General features: G+C 43.5%; 1 protein-coding gene and 1 pseudogene across 3 annotated transcripts in view; both read left to right on the forward strand.

The window, feature by feature from the left end:
• MATN2 (matrilin 2) overlaps nt 1-8,330 on the forward strand; it is a 155,336-nt gene extending 147,006 nt beyond the window's left edge. For 2 of the 3 annotated variants that reach the window (XM_033438230.2, XM_033438233.2), the window contains 6 exons: nt 509-922; nt 3,840-3,992; nt 5,046-5,117; nt 5,401-5,535; nt 5,908-6,006; nt 7,770-8,330. In XM_033438230.2, the coding sequence (XP_033294121.1) occupies nt 509-922; nt 3,840-3,992; nt 5,046-5,117; nt 5,401-5,535; nt 5,908-6,006; nt 7,770-7,825 (929 nt within the window). In that variant the 3' untranslated portion in view covers nt 7,826-8,330. The remainder of the gene's footprint in view (nt 1-508; nt 923-3,839; nt 3,993-5,045; nt 5,118-5,400; nt 5,536-5,907; nt 6,007-7,769) is intronic. The other variant, XM_033438232.2, reaches the window with a different exon arrangement.
• A 281-nt stretch (nt 8,331-8,611) lies between these two features.
• On the forward strand, nt 8,612-8,719 carry LOC117203518 (uncharacterized; annotated as a pseudogene).
• The last annotated feature ends 3,509 nt before the right edge of the window (nt 8,720-12,228 follow it).

Raw genomic sequence — 12,228 nt, forward strand, 5'->3', positions numbered from 1 at the left:
AGACCTGGCTGCTGGTGACCCAGGGTACAGTGTGGACCTGGTTTCCAATTTGTACATCGGCTGTGTTTTTGCTTGTGGAAAATACAATTTTAACAATTTGACAAGCCGCATATAAAGGCAATTCTGAGCATTATTGTTGCTCGTTACTCTCCCTACCCTTTGTCTGTCCTGTGTATTATGTAAAGAATAAAGGTGGCTCTCCCAAGTGGTTATACCTCCAGTGGAAGCACAGTTTTTTGTTTTTTTTGCGGTACGTGGGCCTCTCACTGATGTGACCTCTCCCGTTGCGGAGCACAGGCTCCGGACGTGCAGGCTCAGCGGCCATGGCTCATGGGCCTAGCAGCTCCGCGGCATGTGGGATCTTTCCGGACCGGGGCACGAACCCGTGTCCCCTGCATCGGCAGGCGGACTCTCAACCACTGCGCCACCAGGGAAGCCCAGTTTTCTTCTCTTGTGCATAAGTGATTTTTATCATTTAACTAGCTCAACTTTCCTTTCATTCCTGTAGGATGCACTGAAGGCCCAGTTGACCTGGTCTTTGTGATCGATGGATCCAAGAGCCTCGGAGAAGAGAATTTTGAGATTGTGAAGCAGTTTGTCACTGGAATTATAGATTCCTTGGCAATTTCCCCAAAAGCCGCTCGAGTGGGGCTGCTCCAGTATTCCACGCAGGTCCGCACAGAGTTTACACTGAGAAACTTCAGCTCGGCCAAAGACATGAAAAAAGCTGTGGCCCACATGAAATACATGGGCAAGGGCTCTATGACCGGACTGGCTCTGAAACACATGTTTGAGAGAAGTTTTACCCAAGTAGAAGGGGCCAGGCCGCTCTCCGCACGGGTGCCCAGAGTGGCCATCGTGTTAACAGATGGACGGGCTCAGGATGATGTCTCCGAGTGGGCCAGTAAAGCCCAGGCCAATGGTAATATGGGATGGAGGTGTGGTTTACACCACTCAAGGTTCGGGTTTCTTAAACTCACTTGGTGTTCACATGGGGCCACAGGAGTGAGATTCTTTGAGCGAACAGAAAGGCTTCCTGTCCCCACTGTTACACACCTTTACTAAACTGCCACCTAGTGGCCTTAAAGGCACCCCACAGGAGTTAAAGGACTTGGGAAGGATACGAAAATCTTGCGGACTATACCTGAGTAATCATCTACTGTGATTTACTAGCCAGGGTGTGACCGCCAGAGCAGAGAATCAATCCTGCACGTGCTATTTAACCAGAGAAATACACAACAGTTCCCAGACACTGGTCTGGTTGCTTTAGATCACCTGAAGAGCTTGATAAAAATAGACTCCTGGGGCTTCCCTGGTGGCGCAGTGGTTGGGAGTCCGCCTGCCAATGCAGGGGACACGGGTTCGTGACCCAGTCCGGGAAGATCCCACATGCCGCGGAGCGGCTGGGCCCGTGAGCCATGGCCGCTGAGCCTGCGCGTCTGGAGCCTGTGCTCCGCAACGGGAGAGGCCACAACAGTGAGAGGCCCGCGTACAGCAAAAAAAAAAAAAAAAAAAAAAATAGACTCCTGGTAGGAGGAACGCTTACCAATAGTTTTTTTCCTTTTTTAAGCAATGCTTCCAGTGAACACTCTGGGAGTGCAGTGGCCTTAGGACAGCGAATACTCGTGTTTGCAGGAGGCAAAAGTTAACTTTCGAGAAAATCAAAATGTCAGACAAGATCATGACCCTAAACTCTTGTTGCTCAGTAGAGCTCAGCCTCTTCTCTGAGGTTTGTCTGACTCCATGTATAATGCAGGGGGAACTTGAGGTTACTTCATTTGTGTCTAGATGTCAAGTGTGGCGGGGGAATATGGCTCTTGATGAAAGGAAACCCAAAAGCTATGATGGTTGGTGGAGAGAGCTTGACGGAAAGTGTCTGGATTCCTTGGGGAGATGAGAAACCTTGAGGTTGTGAAGCAGTTTGCTTGAAAGCTGCTTTCTTTAAGAACTTGTCGTGGGCACATTGCTGCAGCAGGTCCTGTAAGCGGGAAAGGATATGTACCAACCAGGGCTCCATCCAAGACTTTATGGACTCAGTGCCTCCATCAGGCATGGAACACAGTACATGTGTGACCAGTCCTTGCTGAGTGAGTGAACAAAGGGTGAAAGTGCTGGCAATAGCACTGGTGAACTCCGTTCCTGCTCACAGGCTGGTTCACCTCAACATTCAGCCACTCTCTTCACAGAGGAGGCCGTTTTATTGATATTGCTTACGTCACTCTTTTTTTCTGAACCCAATAGAGTAGGAGCCACAAAAAGTGTCCTGCCTGAATCATCTGGGTGGATTTTAAAACTGGCTGCTCACACGCAGTTCCCCTGCTTCTAGACTAGCTTACCTGAGCCTATGTCAAACCCACAGGCCCCTCTAATCTGCATTCTTAAAATGTATAGGGGAAAGCACCCTGTCTCCAAAATCAGTTGTCAACCCTTTTATTTGTCTCATTGAAGCCAATCTACCTTACTCTTACCCAAATTTCCACGAACCCTCCAAAGACAGGTGGTGGAAGATACATGTTTACTTGGTTCTTGAATGAACAAGATTTATCTGAAGTGACATCCTCTAATGAATTTAATTACTCCTACGTATAGCTAACACAATCTTAAAATAGTAGTTATCCTTTTTAGGAAGCTGTGCATAAAGTCACTGGGCTCTCAGACAAATATGCTGAACTTGGCTGTTGACCTGACACAGACTTTAGAACGAGGCCAACTCTTGCCCTTTGGCTTAAAGAGCCATTTTTATGTCTATTTTTTTAAAAAAAATCTAGTCTAATGAATTAGCCAGAATAAGATACCTGCTGAAAAATGTTGAAAATCAAGCAGAACTTAGGTTCTTATTATGTTTTACTTTCAGTTGAAGAAGATATTGGGGAAGGGAGTCTAATGATTCATTTTGTTTAGAAAAGCTTTTGGAACAATCTCATATGCCTCTTGAAATCTAAGGTTGATACTTGGGTTTGTTCTTTTTTCTGACTTACGGGATTTCCATTGGTCTGCAGATTCTCCTTTTCAGCTTAGCACCTCCTCACAAGGCTTTGTCCTCCCAAGATGGGTGGGCAGAATACAGCTTCACTTGGCCACAGGTCACTTAAAGTTCCTATCTGTACCTCTGAGAAGTAGAACCTAGGTTACAAGGTCATAAACTGACCTGTTTCTTAGAATTCTCCCAGAAGAGATTCTCATTTAGTAAGCCATAAGGTAGTGCTCTTTTCTACTTTACCACAAAGCTAGTTCAGGGAAAAGTTGAAGATTTGTTAATGACCTTGTCCAGAGCTGAGCAACAGGTTGGTGGTCTAGCTCCCCAACCTCCTTCATGCCTCACCTTCCTCTCGCTTGGATCCCTGTCTTTTGCTCACAAGGCCAAAATAAAAATGATGCAAAAGTAAAGGGAGGTTGACATGGACCCCTCAAATCACACCACTTATTAGTATCTAGCTGGCTGTGGGTGCAGTACACACAACTTCCAGATCCTGGGAATACAACTCTAACTACTGTGTTCTTTTTTTTAATTTAAGTAAAGTTGGTTTACAATGTTGTGTTAGTTTCAGGTATACAGCAAAGTGATTCAGATTATATATATATCACATATATATTATATATAATCACACAGATATTATTCTTTTTCAGATTCTTTTCCATTATAGGTTATCATAAGGTATTGAATATAGTTCCCTGTGCTGTACAGTAGGACCCTGTTGTCTATTTTATATATAGTTGTGTATCTGTTAATCCCAAGCTCCTATTTTATCCCTCCCCGCCCCTTTCCTCTTTGGTAACCATAAAAGTTTGTTTTCCATGTCTGTGTAACTACCCTGTTCTTAACTTGCTCTGTTCCTTAGGTGTAACCATGTATGCTGTTGGGGTAGGGAAAGCCATTGAGGAAGAACTACAAGAGATTGCCTCTGAGCCCACAGAAGAGCATCTCTTCTATGCCGAAGACTTCAGCACGATGGGCGAGATAAGTGATAAACTACGGAAAGGCATATGTGAAGGTAGTATAGCTTACGTCTAGGAGAGACCTTAGCAAACAGAGCAACATGTGAATGAGAAATTCTGAACCCATTCCTTCAAAGTGCTCAAAAAAGTGCCTCCCTTGTAGGCAGGGCCAGTGATGCCCAGAAACACTAAGCACAAAAAGTGGAATAGGGGAGAGAGAAGACAAAATAATAGCTAACGTTGCTTGAGCACTTGCTCTGTACTGAGCAGTGTGATGAGTGTTCTGACACATGGCAAAATGCTTAATCCTCACAAAAACCCTATGGAGATGATCATGTAACTAGAAAAAACCATTATATGAATCAGGAAAGCTGATGCACACTTTTGGGATATACCTGTAACTAGAGTGGAAAGGGATGGTAGTCCTTCCAAGCTCACTGATGAAAATGTAAACGATGCCCTCTTGCATGGACTACTTCTGTTTACAGAACATTAAACTGCCCTTTAGAATTTAGAATTTCTTATGTATAGGAGCCCCTCGTGCTTTTCTCCAGCTCACTATTGTGCGGGTGTCCTTGCATATAGCAGTTCTGCCCATTTTTCCTTTTACTTCTGTCCCAGCTTCAGTCGCCAGTAAAATCCCAGTCAAAGTGATGTGTCTTATTCCTCCACAGGAAAGAGCACTGGGATGAAAGAGGCCAGGAAAGGAAGGCCTTTCAGATTTCTAATGCAACTTGATAATGTTTTGCCTCTAAGCTCTTTCATTTAAGCTGAAACACCTCAAATGGAGCTGCTGCCACTGCAACTTAACCCTTGGACAAACTTAATTTTTTTTTCCCACCCTACCTTCTAGACATAACATTTTTGGGGATATTCTTAAGATGCATTTAAGGGATCCAGGCTTCTCTTACTAGAGAGAACTGCCCTAGAAAGGTCTTAGATTATCGGGGGAACCAAGTGCTTTTGTGAATCGGTGGTGTTACCAAATCAAACCAGAACATCCTGGGTGGTGGCAGGTAGGTAAGGAGTTGGTCTGGGACCAGTTTCCTAAAGAACACATGCGCCCATGTGGACAACTGTCACTCTTTTGGTCATCTTTTACCTCTCAGCTCTGGAAGACTCTGGTGGAAGACGGGATTCCCCAGCAGGGGAACTGCCAAAGAGGGCGCGCCAGCCAACAGGTACATTTTTTAAAAGCCGTATTTTTAGAATCTTTGGTTGATACTTACACCATGGTTTCCCCACAGACAAAAGTTGTTCCATCACACAGGAAACATTTACACTTTTTTAGCCATAGTTGGTAATAGCCTCTCTGCTGACAGTCTTTCTGCCATAGTATGTCCCAAAATAAAGCTATGTACCCCATTCTAGGAATACCAAGTACCTTACTCTGACAGCTGATGGCTATATTATAACCACAGCCATGTTAAACAGGTTTGACTTCAGTTTTCTTTCTCTTTACAGAATCTGAGCCAGTCACCATAAATATCCGAGACATACTTTCCTGTTCTAATTTTGCAGTGCAACACAGATATCTGTTTGAAGAAAACAATCTGGCACGGTCTACACAAAAACTTTTCCATTCGACAAAATCCTCAGGTAATTCCAAGTAAAATATTACTATAGGGTAATTTGCTATCAGCCTCTCAATTTGCCAACAAACTCAGCTTAAGGGAGGACAGGAAAGGAGGAAGTAGGAGAGGGGGAAAGAGAAGAACTTAAGGAAAATGAGAACTAAAAGAATAAACTAAAAGAAAGTGGAGTAGTCCTCCCGCAGTCCACAGTAAAGGCCCCTTCCAGCACTGGAAGCACATACAGCCCTTTCCTGGTATTTACTGGATGTGGCTGCATGGAAAAAGCTGAACATTTCTTTCATTATGGTTTCCTTCATATGCTGATTCAGTCCTACTGTTATGCGTCTGGGAAGTTTGGTGGGTTATGGAGTTGAACACTTTCCATCTGCTTTCTTAGGAAGTCCTTTGGCAGAAAAACACAATCAATGCAAATGTGAAAACCTTATAATGTTCCAGAACCTTGCAAATGAAGAAGTAAGAAAATTAACGCAGCGCTATATCCTTTTCTAATGTTATGCTTCTGTATGGAATGCAAAGAATATTACAACTTCAAAAAATTCTATATATGGGTATATATCAAATGAAGTCATTTCCACAAAGTCAAGAACAGTGAACTCCAAGAAAGGCTTTTTCTTAAGCAGACTGATAGGTGCTTGAGAGCCAAGGGCAAGCCAAGCTTCTGGCACAGGTCAAGCACTTAGCTGCTATCTGCGGTTGGTTCTAGGAGGTTTAGCAGTAAGGCCAGTCAGCCAGTCAGTATGCAAGGTAAAGAAAAAACTTATTTAACTCCTTCTCTGCTGGGAGGAAATGAAAGCTATATACCAGATCTGAAGTGCATTAAAGATACAGTGCGTATAGGCAAAGACTTATGTAGAATGAAGAGGTTTCAAAGTCTTTTACCTAAACTCCAAACCCTTCCTTTGGCCCCAAGCCACACTGCGGCCACATCTGGTCAGTGTGTAGGTTTAGAGGACTGGGGTGGGGGTTTTTTTGTTTGGCAGCAGAAATCTTTTTTATCAGCACTCTAAGATGAAACATTCTACCAAGGGAACAGCAGGATCCAATGATTCATTAAAACATTACAAATAAAAGGGATGCTTTGGGATAATGGAGAAATGAGGACTCAGTGCTTTTATACACTGAACACACCCTGCCAACTGCTCTGAACTTAAAATTATAGTAAGCTTATTAAAGCTGCCTGATATTTAGCTCAACATGCATCAACTAGTCTAAAGGGAAATGGTTTAATTCTGAATTATTTCTGTGCAAATGGGTTTATAAAATAAAGAACAGCATACAGCCATTCCCTCTCTGAAAACTGGAAATATGCTCCATAAAGTAAAATAATCTGACAGTGTTTAATACAGGTGATGAATCCAGGCTCTCATTCTGCCATTGAGGGAGCAGGTGGAGGGTATTAAGAAGCTTCAGGAAGGAAGACAAATGTTTATTGTAATGCTCCTCTGCTCTGCCTTTTCCCAGCCCACCTCTGAGAGTTTACCTCACAAGAAAATAAGGCAGTTATATAGAAAAGAGAATAGGTTGGGACTTCCCTGGCAGTCCAGTGGTTAAGACTTTGCCTTCCAATGCAGGGGTGCGGGTTCAATCCCTGATTAGGGAGCTAGGATCCCACAGGCCTCGCTGCCAAAAACCCAAAAAAACATAAAACAGAAGCAATATTGTAACAAATTCAATAAAGATTTTTAAATTGGTCCACATCCAAAAAAAGAAAAAAAATCTAAAAAATCATAAAAAAATAAGAGAGCATAGGTCAGAAGTCTTCAAGGCTGCTACACTTTGGTCCTATCATCATCATTGGTGAAAACTCCCCATCTTTCTTCATCTCTTCTGATGTCATATCTTACTTTCCAAGGCCTAATCCTTTTGTTTTCTTCTCTTCGCCTCATTCCCAACATTATCAGTTTGGCTTCAAGAGGTGTGCTATGGCAAATTAATTTATAAGCAACAGGGGTGTGAGTAGAATTAAAATTTTTAATAAGAAAAATCTGAAATATCTGGCTTTAAAGTTAAAAAAAGAGTATTTAACCCCATACAGATTTATAGTCTTGATAGCACGTGCTAATGAGTTACTATAAACTTATAAGTCAGAATTTTAAAATACTTAACAGAAATGGGGAAAAAAAAAACCAAAAGCCTTAGATTTTTCAGGACACAAATTCTTATGTAGATAAATCAGGTTGATTTGAATGTAAATAAATATAGGCCATTCAGATTCCTCTTCCTTAATTTGAGATTTACTAGAAGAAATGACACAGAGAATGGAAGCCCTGGAAAATCGCCTGAGATACAGATGAAGATTCAAAATGCTACATGTATTTGTACGTCATTGTATCAAGGACTACAGTGAAACAGTTCAGAGCCCCAAAAGCTCAAGCTATCATTAATTCTGTAAGGTTGTAAACTAAAACATAACTAGTACTGAGAAAGCTGGTTTGCTATAGAGCAAAGGCAAAAAGTACACACTAACTTGTATAAATTCATTGAGAAAAAAAATCTTTCAGAATCCTAAAATGAGTTTATCAAGTGAGAACAAATAAGCTATGCAAGATATTCTGTAATATACTGTGGACACATTTGCTTTTGCCTTGTTCTGCCTTAGTGTTGCAATCTTATTTGACTCCAAAATAAAGTTTGCACAGTCTTACTTCCATAGAACACTGGCCATGGGAAAACTATTTTTTTTTTTGTATTGGACTTTACCTTGATATATGTATATGGATGTATACATAAAGTCATAGAACGTATGTATCGTGAACAAGTTACATTTTTTAATACAATATTAAAATTCACTTCAGAGAATGGTACTGTGTAAAATTCTAAGTTTAACTTTAAATGCAAGGTATGTATACATGAGAAATGGCTAAAACACATATGAAAAAAATGTTGAGTCTCACTGATAATCAGGAAAACGCAGGTTAAAACAATCAGCTTGGCAAAAGTTAGCATGTCTGACTACAGCATTGGTAAAGATGTGAAAATACGGGGGCTCTTGTACACTGCTGGTGAGAACACAAATGGGCAGCCTCTGGAGTATAATCTATCAACACCTAGTAAAACTGAAAATGCAGCCCTACCCTGTACTCTAGCTACTGCAGTTACAGGTATCTAACTAGATGATTTTAGCCTCCTCAGTAGTGTATGCAGCCTGTTGCCTATACGGGTTGCCCTAACGGACGTTGGAGACAGCCCTTTCCAGTGTACATTAATGACTGGCATGCTGTCCCCAATCTAGGCTCCAGACAGGTATGCACGGTACCTTTGGAAAGCGCCAGGGCACAGTGGCCAGGGTCCACATTGGCCAAATCATAATGTCCATCAGCACCAAGCTGCAGAACAAGGAACATGTGATTGAGACACTCCGCAAGGCCAAGTTCAAGTTCCCTGGCCGCCAGAAGATCTATATCTCCAAGAAGTGGGGATTTACTAAGTTTAATGCAGATGAATTTGAAAACATGGTGGCAGAAAATTGGCTCATCCCGGGGCCTGTGGGGTCAAATACATCCCTAATCGTGGCTCTCTGGACAAATGGCAGGCCCTGCACGCATGAGCGCCTTGGCGCTGTCCCCTCCTTACTCATGCCCACCAATAAATCCTACTTTCTTGTCCAAAAAGAAAAAGAATGTTACTTGAGTTGATAAAAGTTAACAAATTACAAATAACCTAAATCATCTTCAGAGAGGGAACTGATAAATTGTGGCATACCTCAGAAATACTATGCAATATTTAAAAGAAATGTATTGGGCTTCCCTGGTGGCACAGTGGTTAAGAATCTGCCTGCCAATGCAGGGGACACAGGTTCGAGCCCTGGTCCGGGAAGATCCCACATGCTGTGGAGCAACTAAGCCCGTGAGCCACAACTACTGAACCTGCACTCTAGAGCCTGTGAGCCACACCACTGAAGCCCGCATGCCTAGAGCCCGTGCTCTGCAATAAGAGAAGCCACGACGAGAAGGCTGCGCACAGCAACGAAGAGTAGCCCCCGCTCGCCGCGACTAGAGAAAGCCCGCACGCAGCAACAAAGACCCAACGCTGCCAAAAACAAACGAAAAAATAAAAAATTAAACATATTGTCTACATGTATACATGGTAAAACTCAAAAACAAAGATGAATTTAAAAAGTCAATGGCAAACTGTGTTTAGCATACCATTTCGGTAAATGAAAAAAAAACAAACTACACTGCTAGTTGTTCAAAGATACATAAATATGTACATTTAAGTACAAAATATGTTCCAGAAGGATACACACAAGAGTGGTATTGTCCCTGGGAAAACAAGGAAGTGGGGATTGGGATAGAGTCAAAGGAGACTTCAAATCTATCAGTTCAAGGCACTTATAGGATCAAGAAAATACAAGTGGCAGCTTCTTTAAGAAATGAAGACACCCCCCCCCACCCCCAATGACATCCATCCTATGGAACCTACTGTATTTTTGAGGCCAAATGATGCTTTTACAAACAAAACACCTTGTTTTGGCTTATGTTTAAATACTTCAAGACAAGTGTTCCCATCAAAATTTCCTCCCAAAGGGCAGTGTGCTAAACTAGGAAGAACATCTCCTGGGCTACAATCCTATCTGGAAATCATCTAATTCTTTCCAAGCATAAGAGTTGTGATTCGAAGTATTAAACCTTCAGTTTATATTCATATTTGAGTCCTCCCAATGATCCTGAAAACAGGTTTTCATTAGAAGTGCTGATTTGGGTTGGCATTACCTTTTGAGATGTAGTCAGTTTAGGCATTTTCCAGCTGGCGCAAATCTGTCTTCTGTTGAGTCCTGGCTCCCTCTAGTGGCTCTAGACTGTGTGCACACAAACACACAGCCACCACTCCCACACACTTTAGCTATTAAATACATGTTTCAACTTTCTCCAACTTGGGAAGGAAAATGCCTTCGTGGGAGACAAAACCTCCAACCAGTCCATCAAATTTACATATTAATCTAAAATATTTAACTTGAATATTGTCTAAAATTTGAAATAGTTCTCCATTTTCCTTGTTTTGCTCTGTGTACATCTCAGGTATAAAAGTTTTGCTTTCCAGTTTCATTATTTGTGTGACCTTTCCAAGCCTTGATTTCCTCATCTGTCAAACAGTACTATCTCAGGGCTCTAATCAAGACGGCGGAGTATAAGGACATGGAACTCACCTCCACAAATACACCAAAAATACATCTACGTATGTATTCTCACAGAATACCTACTGAGCACTAGCAGAAGACCTTAAACACCTGAAAGGACAAGAAAGATCTCCCCGTGAACCTGTGTAGGATGAGGCGGGGGTGGGGGAAGCGGGATGGGACCTGAGCCCCTGGGAAGGAGCTGTGAAGAGGAATCAGCAGCTCAGATGGGAGCACAACCACGTGCCACCTCTCCGTGCTCCCCAGCGTGAGACGCCCGCGCCGTGGGTACACGTGGGGGCTGGGTGCTGAAACTTGGGTTTAGAGGACAGACCTGGGGAGAGGATTGGGGTTGGCCGTGTGGAGACAGCCCAAAGGGGCTGGAGCGCGGTACGGCCGCAAGCAGAGGTGTACACAGAAGCCCAGGCCCACCATAGAAGCAAAGCGCCACTGTTAAGCAGCGCACGAAGGAAGGGGCAGGGCCCAGTGTGGCAGCCTCTTTCCTCTGCACCAGCCACTGCCCCAGAGGCCTCCGGGATCAGGTGCTGGAGGCTGTGCAACCTAGGAAGCAGGGCTAAACCTCTCCTCAGGGCTGTGTGAGACGCGGGTTTACACCTCCACCTCCAGCTTTGTAAACTCAGCACTACGGGACGTGGAGCAATAAACGGGTGTCCCCATGGCTGGGACAGGTCTGGGCTGCCTCCATAGCTTCCACAGAGGGTCCAAGTGCGAGACTACTGCAGTCCTGGGACCTGACTTCAGTGGATCTGCGCTGGTGGCCTTGTGAAAACACCACCTCAGGGGTACCAGAGCCAGTTGCCAGCACTCCTACGGTTGAGGCAGGACAGATGGCAGTGCCGACAGTGTACTCTGTGAGCCCGCACAAAAGGATGACAGGTTAACAATAGAGCGCACTCCCAGGCAGACAGCTCTGGCGGAGGAATACTCAGTGGCTCTTCTCCCAGTGGGAGCACTTCAATCCCACCTACCTCGCACCGCAGCTCAGAAACGCAACTCAGAAACGGATCTGGGGGCTTCTACTCCAACAACTAGGGAGCAGATACTGTGCCTGACAGGGTTATAACAACCAAAGAGCAAAAAGAAGGCCCCACTTAACATCCGGTGCAGGCGCTGGTCACACCACCAGTCACACCCCCTTATCAAGGAGATAAGGACACGCTGAGGAAAGAGGTGGCAGGCATCCATACTAAACAGAGCCCTCGCACCAAAAATACTAAACCCACGCAGGCTAAACAGGGACGCTCCTACATAGCCCTCCAAGATCACAATAGATAACTATTTCTCCTAAACTCAGAGTAAGAGAAATACAAGTAAAATGAAGCAGAGGAATGACCCCCAGTTAAAGTATCAAGAGAACTCCCCTTTGAAAGAACAAACAGATCTCTTCAGTCTGATAGACACCAAGTTCAAAAAATAGATAATGAAAATACTGAAGGAATTAAGAAAGGCTATCAATAGAGATACAGATTACTGTAAAAAGGAACTAGAAACTCTAAAGAGGAGCCAAGAAAAATTAGAAAACTCATCTGCAGAGATGAGAGCTAAAGGCAGTGAACAGCA

Source organism: Orcinus orca, chromosome 17 (assembly GCF_937001465.1).
Source record: "Orcinus orca chromosome 17, mOrcOrc1.1, whole genome shotgun sequence".
In the NCBI taxonomy this organism is placed as follows: domain Eukaryota; kingdom Metazoa; phylum Chordata; class Mammalia; order Artiodactyla; family Delphinidae; genus Orcinus; species Orcinus orca.